The 19,036-nt window shown below is 41.3% G+C and overlaps 1 protein-coding gene across 2 annotated transcripts in view; it reads left to right on the top strand.

Moving 5' to 3' along the window:
- Positions 1-19,036, top strand: part of nbeal2 (neurobeachin-like 2) — a 46,509-nt gene that overhangs the window by 6,300 nt on the left and 21,173 nt on the right. The window contains exons 2-27 of one of the 2 annotated variants that reach the window (XM_079469312.1): positions 3,156-3,244; positions 3,709-3,870; positions 4,024-4,105; positions 4,502-4,614; positions 5,173-5,255; positions 5,884-5,969; positions 6,087-6,399; positions 6,795-6,901; positions 7,295-7,381; positions 8,585-8,668; positions 9,935-10,033; positions 10,174-10,805; positions 11,220-11,352; positions 11,576-11,695; positions 11,782-12,127; positions 12,254-12,336; positions 12,616-12,708; positions 13,050-13,221; positions 14,873-15,006; positions 15,739-15,898; positions 16,021-16,123; positions 16,767-16,917; positions 17,154-17,312; positions 17,536-17,695; positions 17,781-17,869; positions 18,232-18,930. In XM_079469312.1, the coding sequence (XP_079325438.1) occupies positions 3,156-3,244; positions 3,709-3,870; positions 4,024-4,105; positions 4,502-4,614; positions 5,173-5,255; positions 5,884-5,969; positions 6,087-6,399; positions 6,795-6,901; positions 7,295-7,381; positions 8,585-8,668; positions 9,935-10,033; positions 10,174-10,805; positions 11,220-11,352; positions 11,576-11,695; positions 11,782-12,127; positions 12,254-12,336; positions 12,616-12,708; positions 13,050-13,221; positions 14,873-15,006; positions 15,739-15,898; positions 16,021-16,123; positions 16,767-16,917; positions 17,154-17,312; positions 17,536-17,695; positions 17,781-17,869; positions 18,232-18,930 (4,539 nt within the window). The remainder of the gene's footprint in view (positions 1-3,155; positions 3,245-3,708; positions 3,871-4,023; positions 4,106-4,501; positions 4,615-5,172; positions 5,256-5,883; positions 5,970-6,086; positions 6,400-6,794; positions 6,902-7,294; positions 7,382-8,584; positions 8,669-9,934; positions 10,034-10,173; positions 10,806-11,219; positions 11,353-11,575; positions 11,696-11,781; positions 12,128-12,253; positions 12,337-12,615; positions 12,709-13,049; positions 13,222-14,872; positions 15,007-15,738; positions 15,899-16,020; positions 16,124-16,766; positions 16,918-17,153; positions 17,313-17,535; positions 17,696-17,780; positions 17,870-18,231; positions 18,931-19,036) is intronic. The other variant, XM_079469313.1, reaches the window with a different exon arrangement.

The raw sequence follows: 19,036 nt of genomic DNA, 5'->3' as shown, positions 1-19,036 counted from the left end.
TACATTTATCTATTGGCTTTGACTGTTATTTTGTTTGAGGAAGTGATATTTATCTCTGTTGAAATGAGGAAACATTGACAGATCACCTAGTGGTGTAACAGCCCTTGCAAGACCATCCACTCTACTAGGCATGCTTCATATTGTAGAGTTGTTAGGAAATATAGATCAGTTCAGAATACGCTGGTCCAGACAATCTTTCTGTTTCAGTTTTTTCACACTACTCAAATGTTTGAACAAAAAATACAACCAACAGAACATTAATAACCAAATCAAAATGTTAAACGAGTATTATATACTGTCTATGTGAGATAGAAAATGATACCGGAATTGCTTCTGGACCAGTGTTAACATCTTTTTAAAGGGGTCTATAGTTTCCTGTATTATTGTGTGTACCACACTTGTTAGCGGAAATATTTTGGGGGAAAAAACCTGATTGTTGAAGCCGTCTTGTCAGGCTGTTCGTCTCAAGATGTTAAATGTATGTCAAGTTCAAATCTCATTTAGTGGATTCAGCTGTGCCAGAGGCTAAAATGGAAAACTCATTAAGGGTGATGATATCAACAGTAGGCAACACTGGGCCCACAGAGACACATACTGGCATTTTCCCACTCCACACTTCAAGTGATCCGTTGTCATACACTTAATACAAACTCTACTTCAGTTCTACAAAATGTCATAGATTGATTTGTTAACTGATCTTCCCAATGCTGATGTGTCGTGCATGTGTTCAAGCCATAACATGTTACTTCCCTCCGACTACCAATTAAAACCTGTGATGGAATCTGTCACGTTTGTTACTCAATCTTCAGGTTTCCCTCCCGCTATGACTTGAAGGCCACACCAAATCTTCATGTCTTTAGTGGTTGTAAAAGCCTGTTATTATAATGTTCTCAACCACAATCTCTATACCACGAAATGACTAGACCCTTTGTTTGTAAACTGGGATTTCAACGTTGTTATGATCAATAGAAATAATGTTCGAGCTTTGCATTTTTGCCAGTCAGCTTTAGGTAGCGTGTTGATTTACAATGAGGTAAATTAAGATAACATATCAAGGCTTATACTTGATTATAATTTCCATGTGTGTTTTGATCCAAAACTAGAGCCATATGATATCTTCGTGTGAGGAACGTGTAGAGTAATGCAAAATAAACATTTCTCTGCCCACCTCGATCTCACATCACTGTTCCCACCGAGGTGAGACAGGACCCTACTAAAGCTGTGAAAGTGTCAGGGAGGAAGAGAACGTGGTGACGCTAAGCCCAGCTGAGAGCAAAGAGGAAATGCGTCTCGTCTAAGCGCCTAGCCATTTCCTGGTCGCTTGACAGACTCATAGACAGCAGAGAGCAGAAAAGAGCTGAGAGAAGTGAAGCCAACGGCTCACGTCATGTCTAAATAAGAAGTTATGAAGGATTCCGAGGGTTCCACACGTGGACGCGTTCTGGAGTTTTAACCAGCCTGGTGGGGGCTCAACAGAGACTGGGGTATCAAGAGCCCCTCCACCGCATTTTACCTGCCATGAGAAATGGACTGGCCCCTAAATGAACGTCAACTGGTAACGCTCTTTGTTTTTATCATGTTGCTCATTTGCTTGAGCACCTCGCTGATGATGATGCCAAGTTTCTGGGTTTGATTCAAAGGGAACTGATCAAATGCACATCTTTGAGGCAATGTCAACCACTTTGGAGGAAGGCATCCTCCAAATGCATAGAAGTAAACATTTAACATTTTTACTGTAGAACTTGCTTTAGCAATGTATGCGATGTCAGATATCTTTGAGTGTGAGTGTTTTATGGTGTAGTGGCCGACAGGTTAACTTCCTCTATATGAGTGGGCGGATCAAGACATAATTTAAGCTAAGCATAGCTCTTTGCTATTTGTGTCAAATGTTTTCCACCAGCTCATTGAAGTGACGGATCATGATATTTATTCAAGTTGGGCATGTTGACTCATTCTTGACTCAATTCGTACCTTGTTGAGCTTTACCGTAAACGCAGCGGTAATCTCTCCATCTAAGATGAATAATATTGATAGTTTCTGTCATTCATTGATGATGACTTTGAAATTTCAATGGGACATTTATGATTGCACATTGAATCGTGTTGTCACACAACATAGCTGAATGTGATGTTGTTCTATATATGTTTAACAGATTAAATTACCTGGACATATGATCTCTGTTAACTCTGGCCTTCTGTTGCAGTTATAATGGAGTCATGAGATCAAATAGCAGGTCTACAGTGTGACTGATGATTTGGCTGGTATTTGATTCAGCTTTGCCTGCTCCTGCCCATTACTGAGTGCAGGAGAGAAAAACACAGCTAAGAAAAGAGATGTTTGCCAACTATGTGATCTGATGAGCGATTCATTTAATATATTAGATTTGGTTGCAATGGCGCCGTTAATGACATCTCATTTACCAAAGACACAAACCAACTTTGAATAAATAGTTGGGATTATGGAGCATATTATTTTCTTTAATTTAATGTTAAACAAACCTTTATAAAGTTGTTTACTTGTTATAGTCTAAAGGAACTTTGCTGCAAGACTTTTGGATTGCAGAATGAGATGCGAACCCTGAACACTTTGATAACTTTGGGCGTCACTGTTACTTTATTTGACAGCATTCACAATATCCACCATTACATCGCACAAGTTGCACACGCTGTTGTTTCCTGTTGTGTCGACAGCAGTGTGTGCAATCTCTGATTTTAAAGATAGCACCACGCTATGAAACTTGGAGTACAGTCAGTGTCCAAAAACAATACTCACCGAGTGCCAAAAGTAAATAAAAACTGCCTTTGCCGATTAAATAAAACTAAGTAATGCGTTGTTTTGGTTTTGATTTATAAATGAAAGAAAAAGAGTTTTAACAGCAAAAGTCTTGAGTCTTGTTGATAAAAGTGACATGCGATTAAAATCTGAGACATACAAACCCTTAAATATTGTGACTGACACCTTTTACAGACATCAACCTCAGGAACATCAAGGATGTTTATGATTTTTTTTTAAGTTGGCTTAAGATGTGTTTTGTCTCGTGATTAAAAATCACGCAGAGATAAGCAATCTGTTAATACTACATTAAATATAGTGCATTTTTGCTAACCCCACACATTTGAACTTGTATTGATGTTTTATGGTTCCTCGTGTTTCAGAAAGATGTCGGGTACCTGCAGCAGTGGTTGGAGGCGTTCGTGGCGTCTTTTGAGAAGTTCATTGATGTGCAGTCCACGGAGCCACGACGGTTAGTCAGTCACACGTTGACCTATCAAAATGTCACCCACATAGGGAAACCAGGACTAGGCCTTGGTTAAATTGGGATATTTAAATTGTTTTTAAAACATACTTTACAAAAAACATTACGGTTGGGCATCTTGAGACAAAACAATCGCACTGATATATTTTAAGATATGTCAGTGCGAGTTGTTTTCGATAAAGGCACCTCTAACATTTAAGTCAGTCTGGGACTAGTCTTAAACCCTGTCTGGGAAACCGCCCCTAGATTGTCAAGATGGGCTGTGGTGGCCCGTATTTGTTTAATTGGTCACCATTTTAGAGTTGCTCTTAAACGTTTAAGAAGAAAATATGTTTTTAAGTGCTCATAAGCATATACACAAGCCTGTTAGCTTAAATACTGCAGACACATTAAGCTCTGGTGCTTGTATGGGAGGTATGGGTTTAATCCCCAAAATCTTTTTTTATCTGCAGGCTGGAGGAGTGGAGCGCCGATGTGCCTCTCCTCCCTAAAGAGGTACTCGTGTTCCTCAGCACACAACTTTGGCACAGCGCTCTCCACCTGTCAGGACAGGACCAAACCAGCACTGCGCCACAGCCTCTGCTCCTCATCAAGTTCTTCATCATCATCTGCAGGTTTGCTCCCATTGTGCATTGATGAATAGCGGCATTTTCTGTGATAATGCCCTATGACGTTAAGCTTCATACGACAGCGATAAAGCACAGGAGAAGATGTCCAATGTGAAGTTTACGATGCTAGAAGTTCTGAAGTGAAATTTTTATTTGCAGGAATATGGAGAATATGGACTCTGAAAAGACCCCTGGGTTTGTGTTCGAGACAATCAAGGTCCTAAACTTCTGTTTGAATCAGGTAAAACGTCATCCATAGGAGGAATTTAGGTGACAAATAAAGAGATCAATGAAGCTTTTGCTCATTTCAAATTGTTATCCAAGCCATTTATGGGACCAGAATACCAAAGAGTCTTGGGGGTGATGTATCACCTGGACGGTCTCAGACAGATTCTCATTTGTCATAGATCCCTGTACGTGTGTTTTATTTACTATACGTGCTCTTGTGGCGTTATTGGTTTTGAACTTACAGAACAGGTTAAATCAGAAAGCAAAGGGTGGAAGTATTTTTTTACCTGTGCTGTATTGAAAAGAATGTTTGTCCTTTCTCCTCATGATAACAAGCCAAACAATAGAAATGTTTGTGTGTTCACAAAACTCAGCTATATATATATATATATGTGTGTGTGTGTTCCAGCTGAAGAAGAAGCCAGAGGATCAGTCCACTTTAAAGTCAGTGGTACAGCATGGTCTGCTGTTGTGTGAAAATCTCTTTGACCCTTATCAGACGTGGAGGAGACGGCAGGCTGGGTAAGATCGTGGTGTGTGTGTGTGTGTTTACCTTGTTGGGTGTTAGCTGGTCTCTGTTTCAGCTCCACTTTAACAGTTACCAACACACCCAGACCTCACCTCAAAGCTTTAAAGCCTTCTTATGCTCAACTGACTGATTTACACACACCGTAAACTCCTCACAGCCGCTGCGAGCACCACTGATCTACCCATCCACTAACATAACGTTTATAAAGCACTACGTCTTATAAAATCAGATTGCATGCGTGACATTTAAAACCATTGTAAAATAGAAACATTCATATTTTCAAGTGTTATTTTAAATCACAATACTGTAACAGTACTCTCAAGGTTAGAATTAAAGGGAAAATATTTTGAAGAATATAGGAAAGCAAACAGTTGACCAAGAACTGTCGGGTACAAGCATTCTTCCAAATATCTTTCTCCCTGTTCATCTGAACAAAGACATTAATACAGATTTGGGACAACTCGAGGATGAATCAATTATATTTCTGGGTAAACTGTCCCTTTAAAGTACATGAAGTATAACATGAAGTACTTTGATGTGTATGTTTTTAGGGAAGAGGTCAGTATGCTGGAAAGAAGCAAGTATAAATTCTCTCCACTTGTTCTGCCTGAGGAGCTTCCCGTGCTCTTTCACGGTACGTTACTCAGTCCCGCCTCCGATTCAAAGCATTTCGGTTTACTCCCTCTGTCCGTGATGCATGTGTGCTTCATCACATCCTGGTAGACATCACACTTCCTCCTGCCGAGGATACAAAATATCTTGTTTCTGATGAAAGGCCTATATAATCCCTTTAGTGTTTATTCATAATAATGTGTTATGTCGTGTTTTTTGCTTTAAATGATTAAGTCTTGATCTGTTAAATTGTCCTTTTAGAAATGCTAGTTGGTTATGACATTAAACAGCAGACACTGAGGGTCGACACTGAGTTATGCTCTGTCTAGTCACGCGAGACACTGTAAGCTATAGACATATAGGGAGATCTCCACGTCGCTCTGAGCATTAGTTATTTATGTTTTCTATGTCATGCAGGGTGGTAATGCTGGGTTGGTAATTGTAAAACTACTGACTTTTTTGTTTGTTTGGTATTTCTGGGCGATCTACGTATGTTCAAGCTTGCAGTCTTTTTCTATGGAAGGCGGTTCCCATTTTATGTCAGAGGTTTTTTTAAAGAGACGTTTTTGTGCCTCAGACGGTTAAGTTATTTGCACAAAAGATGCACAGAATGTAGATTCCGGTGACTAAACGACTGGTTCCACCCACAGACAGCCTGCAGGAGAGTCACGTCATCCCAGAGCCCCTGGAGCTGAGGCTGGTACATCTACAAGGGGCCGTGGTCAGTGGATGCAAGGTAACATCACCTGGTATTATCTGTCTCCGGGGTTCCATCAGAAGTGGTCAGATGAGAAAATCCACCATGGTTTTAGTATAGTGTTTGATATCACACTGTGCTTTCTGTGCGTTTCAGCGGAATGGCCTGCTCTCCATTACCCCGCAGGCTGTGGAGGACCTTATGTCTGTGCTGCGTTCCTGGTGCCTGCATCCCACCCGGCCTTCACAAGAGCCCAGAGACCCTGGGCTGCTCAAAACCACCCTGAGGTGCCTGACCGTCATGATCCATCTGCTGCACTCCAGCAGCCCGGCCGAGAGGCAGGTGGAGATCAGGACCGTGCTGGACAGCTACTTTCAGCTGCTCAACTGGAACCGGCCACCGGTCAGTGAACAGGAGGATATTCTGGCCTGGGAGGACAATCTCATCATCCTGCTTGAAAATATGCTGAGTAAGAAAATATTACCCATCAGCGTTTTGATTAGTCCACAACACGAGTCAGATTCGGAATACTCCTTTTTTTATTAACATTTTATTTTGCTAGATAGTTTATAATGATCCTGCAGTGTTACTAACTCATTAATAAGTGCAAATACTTCATGACTTCATGACCTTTCAATGCCGTATGAGCTATCGGTATCATTATTATGAAAGAATTTAATTGATCAAAAACAGTTAAATAGTCAATGTGACACTGTACCGTGGTGAACCATAGTAAGCGCTGCTGGGCAATTCCAGTGGATGTGACATTTTCAGTCAAAACTTGAAATGTAAATTCTGGCAGTGTATTTTTCTCTGGAAAGCACAGGTCAAGACATCTGAGCGTTCTTATGTTTTGTCCCCCAGACGCTATTCCAGATATCCTGCAGTGCTCGGACCGGCCGGTGCTACAAACCATTTTTCTCAACAGTAACTGCTTTGAGCACATCCTCCGCCTCATCCAGAACAGCAAGGTCAGAACACCCACCTGTCTAAACCCTCAGGTGTCACAATCCAGCCCTGAAGATAAAACAAAATGTTGCTGTAGAAATACGGTGGTCTGCAAATTTGTTCTGAAAGATAGCTAGAAGACTGCCAGATTCGATTCGACTAATCTCACCCACAGATTTTCAGCCGTTATATTTTAGGTCCGGGTCATATGCGTGTTTGTGTATGTGTGTGATCAAAATTGGTTTGGGTGATCTTGGTGGTTTGGAGCGTGTCGTAACATTGCGTCATGTTTCGCATTGAGGATTATCTCTGCTTACTTTTTAATGTTTTTTTTTTGCTTTATATGTCGGTAAGGTTTATTTGTGGTTGCTGATTTTATATTGTGTTCCTATGTGACGGTGTGAATGTGTGTGCAGCTGTATCAGAGCAGCAGGTTTAGGGTGGAGTGTGAGGGTCAATGTGACCTCACCACACGTTTGCTCACAGAGGCAGAAGTGGAACAGGTACTTTCCCTTTAAGGCTGTTTGGCGTGATGTTCTTCAGCAGGAAACTCACCCTTCACTCGACTCGAACAACTGCTGACGGGGTAGAAACCTGTTACGGTGAAAACAGTGGTACACAACAAAACAAATTTGAAACACGCCATTTCCCTTAGATGAAAGGATTGTGGTATTTTGATGTTTTGGATGTTAGCGTGGCGAAAACAAAGGGCAAAGTTCACCCCAAAATGAAAATTCGGTTATCGTTTACTGAGCCTCTTGTCATTTTAAACCTGTATGACTTTTTTCTGCAAAACGCAAAAGAAGATATTTTGAAGAATTTTGGTAATCAAAAACTGTTGGTCCCCATTCACTTGTATTGTATGAACACAAAATCAATGCAGGTCAATGGGAACCAACGGTTTTCAACATTCTTCAAAATATCTTCTGTTGTGTTTTACAGAAGAAAGAAAGCCATACATGTTTGAAATGACTTGAGGGGAAGGTAATGATGACATCGTTTTCATTATGGGGTGAACTATCCCTTAAAGTGAGGATGTGAGAATAACAGAAAACGACATTGTATCTTGACTAAAGCTTTAATAAAACCATAGTGCTAGACATCCATTGATCAATGAACATTATAGAGAAGCACAAAGCCAAATTTCAGCGAGTCAGTAACCAGAGATGGATGGTGAGGATCCTGTCGGTGGTGGTTGAGTGTGTGTGTGTAAGTTGTTGGGATGTACTTGTCACTTTGCATGATGTCTTGCAGTGGGTTTCTAGACTTCTAGCATGTCTAGTCTGTGGTAATGTGGGTGTTAAAGTGTGTGTATTTATGTTGGTGATCTTTGCTGGGCTATTTGTGGTGTAGTAGTGGAAATATTCAATGGGTGTGCTGGTAGTGCATGTTTTCGATAATTTGTCAGTCACATCACTTCCTTGTTGTGTTTAGCTAAGTCACACGTACTTCAGGGTGGAATGTGTACAGTTTTTGAATGTCACATCATTTGTGATGCTTTCTGTAACCCTCCAATTAAATTTTTTTTTTATTACAAATCAGAAGATTGTTTTTATAATTTTGTGGAACTCATTGATTTTACACATGGACCATATTTGACAAGCTATGTCTGTCCAATAAAAATGACTTTCAATAAAAGCTATGGAACCTACAATATGTGTGAAAATGTGAATATGTGGTTGTGACCTAAATGAATGTGTTTGTAGGTGTGGGAGAAGGGCTCGGATTGCATCACAGTACACGCCATCCGTGTTCTCACCGCCATCATGAGCAACTCGCCTTCTGCCAAGGTATGACATGTGTGACTTCTGCGTGTCTCTTCTAACATCTTTCTTGGCTCTGCTCACGGACGTCTCCGGTCTTATCAGCGTGATAAGTCAAAGTGCTTGCATATGATAAAGGGCCCCATGCATGCGTGTGTGGTTAATTGTATCAGCACATCTGATGTGGTGCTGCAGAATCAGGTCACTCATGTTTTCCTGCCTTATTTCTTTTTAAAGTTTGTCACGTGTCATTCCATAATGTGTTTTTAAGAGACCATATCCTACACACAGCCACAGAAAAAATTAAAAGACCATTCCAAATTTTCATTGAATCATCATTTCAAGAAGATGTATTGTGGTCATTTATGTTCAGTGTCTGTTGAATTTCGACAAAATCATAGTCATAGTCATCCAACAGCAATGTGAAGGATTGAAAGCATGACAAGACACATGAAAACTGTGATAAAATCAAGGTTATCACATAAAAAATATTTGTACCTTTTCCTAGATGCTTCTCTAAATGTAATGTTGTTTTGCTTAAAAGTGGAAATGATCTTGTTTTCTGTGCAGTATTTGATGTCTGAAAAGCTATAGAGCATATTTTCTGTTATTTTGACTGCTTTCGCCATTTTTAACTTTTTCAAATAAATGCAAATAGAAACAATATTTATATATGAAATTTGAGAGCAATATTTTTAGTAACATTTTATCCAAACACATACCTATAAATAGAAGATTCAGATTTTTTTTAATTATTTTTAAATAGTTACAAATAAATAAAAGCAGTTTATCACTGATAATCTTCAAGGTATTAGTAATAATGTTCTTCCACTTCCGTTTTCCACATAAAGATTCAAATTAAACATGCTGTTTAAATGTTTTTTACTTGAAAAAATGAAAATGATCATTTTTAATAACAATGACAAATTCATTTGAATTAAATTAATTCTGCATTTAAACTGTAAAACTACAGAGTGTAACCAATTATTTTGTATGCAAATGTACTTAGTTATGATTGGCTGACCTTACTTAGGAAATATGCATATTCATGAATTGCAGTTTTGCAAGGCCATGCATGTTCATGTCACAATTTTAGACTCTCTGCTTTCTTTTTTCTCTTGATTTGCAATGTCTTTCGTACAAATTAGCAATTTTACAAAAAAGATGTTGGCTGCTTTCTACTGTTCCTTTTGCCATCTGGTTTGTTCTTGTGTGTCAAAACAGCATTGTGATTTGTGCGTGACTCAGCCTTTATTGTAATGTAATTGTAGTTTGTGTGATTTCTCCCCCCAGGAGGTCTTCAAGGAGCGGATTGGCTACTCGCAGCTGTTCGATGTGTTGAAAAGTCAAGGTCAGCCGACCAAGAGACTCCTGCAGGAGCTAATGAACATGGTGAGTGATTTATAAAAGAGGGTATGACCTCGACTGAGAATCACCGGATTACTTTGTGATAAAGAAGTATCACAGTATTATGGGTAACACCCAAAATCAAACTTTATATCATCATATTTTTGCAACTTTTTTTCTCTCAGGCTGTTGAGGGGGAACATTCCCAGGCCATGCAGCTGGGCATCAGCAACGAACATCCATTGCTTCTGCTGCTACAGTGGATGCCCGATCTGGGTTCCCGTTCCCTTCAGCTTCTGGTGTCGCAGTGGCTGGCGGCCGTGTGTCGAGGCACTCTGTCCTGCCGCACTGTCGCCGTGGAAGCGGGGCTGGTTGGCGCTTTGCTTGAGGTGCTGTCTGAACCCCCCGAACGTCTGGACAGGCAGTGCGCGGATGCCCTCCTAGGCCTGCTGCAGGACCTGGGCTCACTCTGTCTGAGGCCCTGCGAGCTGAAGGGTCTACTGAGGCTCTTGCGGACCGAGCCCGGTTCGCCCCCACACCCGTACTGTGGCCGGGTTGTGAGGGTGCTGTCTGCCATGGCCGGCCGCGGAGAAGTCGGATGCAGCGCCTTGCAGTATTTTGACCTTATGCCCCCTATGGCGGGTATTATGGTGCCGGCTATCCAACGCTGGCCAGGGAACGCGTTCGCTTTTCATGCTTGGTTGTGCCTTAACACAGATTTTCCGCCACCTCAGCACCACTACTCAGAATCCCATCTGACAAGCCCGGATTATACAGTCCGCATGGCAAAAGGTCCCCGTCGGAAACAACTCTACAGGTGTTTTGGGTGTATTTCTGTCATATTTAAATCTTACCATCTTTTGCCATTTCAAACCTGTAAGACTTTCTTTCTTCTGCAGAACACAAAATAAGATATTTTGAAGAATATTGGTAAATAAACAATGCCGGTACCCATTTGTTTCTATTGCATGGACCCAAAACCAATGCAAGTAAATGGGTAACGCCATTGTTTGTCAAAACATTCTTCTTTTGTGTTCTAGAGAAGAAAGTCATAAAGGTTTGAAATGACAAGGGGGGTGAATTCTGATGACAGAATGTTTTGACTGAACTGTCTTTAAAGCAATTATACTGTGATTCACTTTACTACTAAAATAACTGTCTGCATTTGTCCCCAGTTCTTGTGTTTTGTGTGTATTTATACCTTTCAATGCTCTATTGTTTTCCTGCATAGTTTCTTCACAGCAAGTGGAACTGGCTTTGAGGCTTTTTTTACAACAGAAGGCGTTTTGGTGGTGGCTGTATGTACCAAAAAGGAGTACATGGCCCTTTCCCTGCCAGACAACCCTCTCAATGACTGCTCCTGGGTTAGTAATCTCACAAACATTACAACAGAGAAATTATGAGGAGGAGACCACAACAAAAATGAATAGGAGAAATCAAAATGTTATGAGTTATATCTATAAAATAGGGACATCCCCAAGATGGCGGACGAGAGAAATATAAACTGATTTTCTTCTAAGATAGAAGCACTTTATCATTTTTTTGTATCATTTTTGGAGCTCTGATGATTCTTACGCTTCCCTCTAGCACTCAGTAGCCATAGTTCACGTTCCAGGCCGTCGGCCCTTTGGACAGAACGTGGTCACTGTCTATGTGGATGGAGTCCAGTGTAAGACAGCCCCTCTGCGTTTTCCCTCTCTAAATGAGGTGAGACAGAACATTTTAAGAGTACTGTAGTTTAATTTATTACAAACACTATTTTTCAGTCATCTGCTTCATTATCATCCTTTCAGCCTTTCACCTCCTGCTGCATCGGGTCAGCCGGTCACCGCACCACCACCACCATGAACTCCACCTCCCCTACTCTTCCCAACCCAACACACTCGCCCTCTGAGATGGCATTCGCCGCTCATACCGGGCCACCCGCCCTCTCCCGTTCCCAATCCTTCCCGGCATCCTTTGCTGCGGCCACAGGGGGGCGGAAGGTGGTGGGACAGGACGTTCCTGTCCACACCATCCCTGCGGGGCTACAGGACACTGCATGGGGGTCTCCGTCATCACTGGGTGGACTTCTGGCCACAGCATTCGTCTGCCATGAAGCTCTGCAGCCTGCACAGGCACGAGCCCTGTTTACTGCAGGTACACACGTGACACTTGCTGATACTGTATGAAGCATGGATTCATTGTATATATAGACACAAAACAGGTCTTGTTATAGATGGGAATGCATATACTTATTTGCTGTCTGTTTATTCTGTGTTGCAGGTCCAAATAATGTTTCTCTATTTAAAGCTGATGGAGAACCTTCAGAAGTCAACAGTAAACTAGTACTGTATTACACATCTCAGGTAAAAATCTATCGCTTTGTTGCAAAAAAGGTATCAACCTTCTAAGGGAAGGTTTCTAATGTTTTCTAATTGCACAAAAATGAATCTGTACAAATTGTTCAATGTTACAAAAATACAAATGTTGGCAAACTTTAAATAGTTTATATTCATTTCTAAACAATCCTCATGTTTCTTATCTCTGTTATAAAATTGTTTTAAATAGAGGAAATATCATTTCCAACTAATGGCTGTTGTCAGGTAAAATACAAGATCAAATAATATGGGTATGTTGTCTTGTAGGCCTTTAAAAATCAGATCTGCTTGGATCTGTCACCCAACCATATGTACGATGGCAGGCTGACTGGTCACAGGGTGGTGAACTGGGATGTCAAGGTGTGTCTTCATCTATATCTTTTGAGATCATTTTTTTGTTTACCAGTGTTTGCAAATTGGTGTGTTCTGTACATGCCTCTGGAACAAATCCTGTTAAAGATTTCTTAAGGTTTTCAAACCTCACAAACCTTACATTTGTGACAGAGTTTTTAAGTTATGGGATAGTATGTATTCACTAAATTAGTGTTTCCATATAGTCAGCGAGGAAAGCAATAGAATCGGTATTTATGTTGTCTTTATAGGTTTCTTTTTTTCCTGGCTAGCGAATGTAAAAGACACTGTGGTGTTGTAGTCTGCTATGCATTGATCTTGCTGTGTTCATGATCTTGTTTTGTGTTTAGGATGTGCTGAGCTCAGTGGGTGGGATGGGGGCTCTGTTGCCTCTGCTGGAGCAGGTGTGTTTAATGCAGCAGGGCGAGACTGGAGGTCAGGAGATCTCGGATCTTATCGGGCCAGAGCTCACGTCCTCCAGGGGTCCTGCTGGCATGCTGCTGCCGCTGGGGAAGTCATCTGGTCAGTACTGTACTGGGTCGGAATATATACAATTTTGTCAGAGACATGGCACATTTTGAGCTGTGGCGCTCATGTAAATGATGCTGGTTGGAATTTACTCATCCTCTTGTCATTTCAAACCCGTATAACTTTTATTCTTCTGCAGAACATTTTGAATAACCGAACAACGGCGGACGCATTGATTGCATTGGTTTTGGGGTTATAAAATAGTCAATGGGTACCACTGTTGTTCGCTTATTCATTCTTCAAAATAGCTTATTTTGTGTTCATACAGGTTTGAATTCTCATTTGAGAACCATCTCTTTAAATTAAAAGCAAAAGCCCATAAACTAAATAAAATCCAAATATCCTGCAATTTCTTTTTATTCTTGCAAAACTCACAAAACATTACAAGAACATCTCACCACAGAGCCTGATGAACGAAATGATACTTCTCAATAGGAAATATACTTCTTTTTCGTATCGTGGTGTATATCCGAGTGAAAAGGCTTCTGAATTGAGAACTTGATTGAGAACTGATTGGATCGTTGGAAGTTGGGTGTTGCCAGGGCCGTAAGGAAGAGAGTCCAATACAGCAGTTTTTTCACAGCAATGGGGGTTCATTGAGCCTCTCAGTAGTAAAAGTTACTAGTAACGCATGGAGCTGCGGCTAAACAGACCAATTGGGATAAACGTTGAACACATTTTAAGATGTTGAAGTCCTTTGATGAAAAAATTTTTTAAAGAAAGAATTAAATGCAGAAACATAACTTTCTGGAACCATCTGAAGGCTTCATGAATCATGTGACACTCGATACATTTTTGCTTCTGTTAGAAGCCGATTTAAATGACAGTTTGCAGTCAGTCATTCATTGGAGCTCTGCCCTCGCGCAATTCCTCATCACCAGAAGTGAAGAGAGATTGTTTGGGGGGGTTACGTTTTTGATACAAGATTATGAGGGTACACAAATATGTCACTTATAAAGCCTCCAGGCAGCTATTTTAGTGACCCATCTACTTGAATACAGGAAGACTCCATTGAAACAACACATTTACGACCAACAATAAAACCTGCCGTCCACGGTGCCATAAACTCAGATTCTTAAGCTTTATTATTAAAACGATCCTTGAGCTCACTCTAGATAACGTGCAAAGCATGTGCAAAGACTGGCAATTGTTTCACAACACTCTGTACAGAGCTCCGCCCCAGAGAATCATCTTTATCGATTGACCATTGACTCCATGCTACACTGAGCATCGCGTTTACCTCCATTCGTCGAGATAGCAACGGTAATATCTGTCATCATTGTTAATATAAGTAGTATTACTCTGCGTCCCTTCACCCCAGCGTCACAGCATGAATCATTAACAGCATCTCGTCTAGACTTCGTAGTATATTGATGGTGTACATTTCTCTATAATTACAATATGAGTCACCATTGATGTTTTCGGAAAGTGTGCTGTATGAATGTGCTTTGAGGCAGTGATTCACAGAGTTGTGTTTTATGCGTTTAGTGCATATGCATGCGCGCCCGACGGAGGAAGTGTATATGTGTGTTTGTTCTAGTCTTTTCTTCGGTGTTTATTTTGCATTACTGTTGATTTCTCAATAGTGCCTTTGTGTTGTTTCCCAGTGTTACCCTTATGCTTATGTGCAACTTGTGTTTGACAGAGGGAAGGTTAGAGAAGAACAGCGTGGCAGCATTTTTGCTGATGATTAAGAACATGCTGCGCAACCACCCAGCCAATCAGGAGAGTCTGCTACAGTGCCACGGGCCGCCCATCATCGGATCAATGCTCTGCAAGGTACACAGCCACACAGATACTCATGCAGGCGCACACGCAGTTGTCAATAGAAAGGGCGTCTGGAGGGCTGACGGTACATATTGGTGTTTGTGACTTCAAGGTGGAACATCCTGTTAGGAAACAATTGCGATCCCACGACATAATTGCACAATGCACACACAGCCACACGTATCGTATCATGCAATGCGTCAAGGTTTTATCTGCTTCTGGGGATCTTGAAAGACATCCCTGACGTAAACACATTCAAATCGAAAGTTTACACATTGGTTCACACGCTGGCTTTGGAACCTCAAAACATGAGTACAACTTGTCAGCAACATTTACATTACACAATATTTTACCTTTTGAAATAAATCACCAAAAACTCTCATGGGTGTAGAAGAACCATAGGCATTAGATAAGTGAGAATTATATCCATGGGCGGCTTCGATACAGCGTGTCATTAAACAGCAGCTGAAGTTCACAGAGATATTTCTGATGCGGTGTAAGATCAGCTCTGCATTAAACCACAGAATTAAGTGATATCTGATGTTCTCGAGATATGTTGACTCAACAGGCCTGTGAATTCCTTTGAAGTCTTTCCTCGCGGTGCGAGAAGTGCAAAAGAAACTGTCATGACCATGCCGTTCTCCGGGCTGTCAATTTGCAAGTCTTTATTCAAAATGATTCATTGACTGCAAACTATTGTTCGTTGGATCATTTGCGATATTTTTTCACTGTTTCTCCTCACAGGTCCCCAGCAGAATGATGGACATGAGCGTATTGATGGCCACTCAGTTCCTGCTCAAGCAGGTGTCCAATGAGGGCAACAACGCCCTGCTGTCACAGCTCTATCAGTACCTGCTGTTTGACTTCAGAATCTGGAGCCACAGCCACTTTGCTGTCTGTCTGGGTAAATCACCAACAGCAATTAAAAATCAATAGTCATTGTTTTTCATTCGTTTAACATCTTTGCATGAAGTGCAACTTTAAACTGGATGTTCTGATGTCTTCTGTATTTGTGTTGGTTTGTAGGTCATGTGCAGTACCTAACCACTGTCATCAATGAGGGCAAGCTGAAGACTCGCAGGAAGTACGGGGTTCAGTATATCCTGGACTCTATACGAACACACTACAGGTGCGTGCGGATCGAAAATGTGTTTTCTGATGAAAGATCTGAGTTACATTTTATCTTTATAACTAGTGAAATGTTTAGGATCTTATCAAAAACCCCAAATAAATCAAACCTTATTTTTTCACATTAGCCTTAAATTTGTCAAAATGTTCTCTTGGCATTTTATAATGCAGCTTTTTGAGGTCTCAATGGTTAATGTGTTTTTAAAACAGAGTTCTGGTCTTTTATGGACTCTCTTTGCCTGCTTTTTCTTCATTATGTAGTAATTTAATTACATTTGCATTTGGGTACTGACTTTAGCAGACGCTTTTATCCAAAGCAACTTAGAGAAGATAAGGAAACAATAAAGCGATTTGTCAATAGGAGGCAATAATACAATAAGTGCTTATACCAAGATACTAGTTTCTAGAAGCGAATCGGGAAAGTGATTTAGTGATTACAAGGCGCCGTTCATTCACTAAGCTCACGGCTCTGGATGGTGTGTAACAGTGAAAGTCAATGGCCCATAATTCATTAGTTATTTTGTTATAGGTAAATTATTATTATGTTGGAACAAATATAACCTTCAGATCAAAGGTTTTGAAGATAGGAATGTATATAAAATGTATATATAATGGAATGAAAGTGTGCTGTGTTGTTTTCACAGTACGGAGAAGGATGGCAGTCCTCTGTCTGACGAGAGGAGGACAGTTCAGATCTCTCTTTTCTCTCTGCTGAAGGACCTTCTGAAATCTCCAAGTGCTGAGGAGCTTCACAGTGTTTTAGCATTTGCAGCTGTAGCGCAGGATGAGCAACAGGTGACACGTCATTTGTGTAATGTTAAAATACGCTCCGATTAGCCTGATACAGCAGCATTGGCTCTTACAGTAGCATGGGACTTGTTTGCGTGATGTGCAAATTAAAGTCTGTTTTAAAAGAGGACCTGACAAGACATTTCTTGGAGTCTTTAGAGAACAAACACATCCTCATTTGTTCACTCAGGTACTGTGATTTAACTGGATTTGTTAACAGAATGTTCTCTCTCTTTCTTTAGGCGATAAGTGTTCTGGATGTGTTGCACACTGTATTGAGGAGCGCTCCTCCTTCACGCGAGCAGGTAGTGACTGTTTTTCTGGATCGAGGCGTGGAGCAGCTTTACTGTCTACTGCTCAAATCCAACTATGGCGACGAAGCACGTGAGAGAGTGTTCAGGGTGAGATTTATAGCAAATACATTTCAAATCTCTATGCAACATGTTCTTGACCGTAACTCGCCGGCCAAGCGCTCGTCCGTTGGGTTTGACATGACAGATTTTGTCACAACCAATTGAAACTGACACCCAAGCAAAACTCCAAGTCATGTGTTGAGATTGACAACTAAAATGAAAAAGTTTTACCACTAGTTTTCAGTGTGAAATCACTCCATCTCTCCTTCAGGTCATGTATAAAGTCCTAAAAAGCGAGCGTGTACCCGACCGCAATAAACAACACATGAAACTCAAGCATTCCGGTTACCTTGGCCTGGTCTGTTCATTTGGAGACGTCCCCATCACCATGACAACTGTGCGCTGTCTGTATGAGCAGGTGCTCGCCACAGGTAAACCAATGAATTTAAGGGGACGGGGATTAACAGGTGAAAGTTCAGATGTTGATTGTTCTGTCTGGTTTTGCTTTCGGTCCAGATCCCACCCCTAACTTCAGAGACCTGCTGGCTGTAGCGTACTTGTCTCAGCGCGCTGACCTTAGTGTTCGACTAGATATATGTCGTAAGGTAGGTATTCATTTACTTTTTCACATGTCCAACCTTCTGCTTAATAAGATTTAAATGGGATGCCTCACAAACCTCATTGAAAGTGTCCATGTTTTTAACTCTGAACTCTGAATGCTCTTAACTCTGAACTCTGACTTAGTTTTAACTTTGAAGAAAAATAGTTTCAACCTTTGTGTTATTAGCAAAAAGCTACATGAGTATTAGCACCTATTGTACTATTGCTCTTTGTATGACATATTGCTTATTGCTCCCCGAACTCTTTGTAAGTCGCTTTAGATAGCGTCTGCTAAATGACTAAATGTGAATATGTAAGGTATATTAGTAAATAAACAAGTCTTTCCTCCTTGTTTTCCTCCTTGTAGCTCTTCCACTTAATCTACTCTAATGAAGAGTATGTGAAGCAGCTTGCACGTCAGCCAGGATGGCAGGATGTCCTCACCAAACTCTACGTCAAAGAATCATACGAGTCACGTCTTCGTAGCCAGTCGAATTCTATGTGCAGCCCCCCTATCTCGCTGGACCATGTTCATTCCAGACCCACCCTCAATCGAGAGAACAGTGCGAGTGAGGACGTGCGTCAGAACGTTTACATCTCCCTTTCCAGCCACCGTGACGATGAGGAGGAGGAGGAAGGTGACGAAACGGCTCGGGACACGTCTGAGAGTTACTCAGACCTTTCGCAGTCGCCCCCTTCGACTGGGCAGCTGAAGAACGGTGACCTCCACTTCAAGTCGATTGACTCTTCAGAGCGAGGCAGTCATTCATCTTCACTGTCTAATACTGTTGACTTTTCACCTTCATCCTGCCTGCTGGAGGAGGAGGAGACTGTATATCAGCCGCTGTCACCCTTCAGCTCACCCTTTGAGCTGGAACCCAGCATCCTAAAAGGACCCCAGACCCCTGTGGGTAGCCATCTAGAAACCCCTTCTTCTCTGGAGCACAATAAGACCTTTCTTGGAATGAGGCCAAGGAAGAGCTCCAGCTTGTCAAATGTTCTGGACGACACAAGCTACAGCACTGAACCTCCCACAGACACCATCTCCAACACATCCAACCCACAGGTACCCGCTCAACATCCCGAACATGAAAGCATAGTCACGAGACAAACATTAACAGTGTTGGTGCTAGATATCTAGTATTTGTTCTTACAATGTATGAGTGAGACTT

Source organism: Barbatula barbatula (assembly GCF_947034865.1).
Source record: "Barbatula barbatula genome assembly, chromosome: 12".
Taxonomy (NCBI): Eukaryota; Metazoa; Chordata; class Actinopteri; order Cypriniformes; family Nemacheilidae; genus Barbatula; species Barbatula barbatula.
Note: the sequence above shows the minus strand (reverse complement) of the source record. Positions and strands in the feature narration are given on the sequence as shown.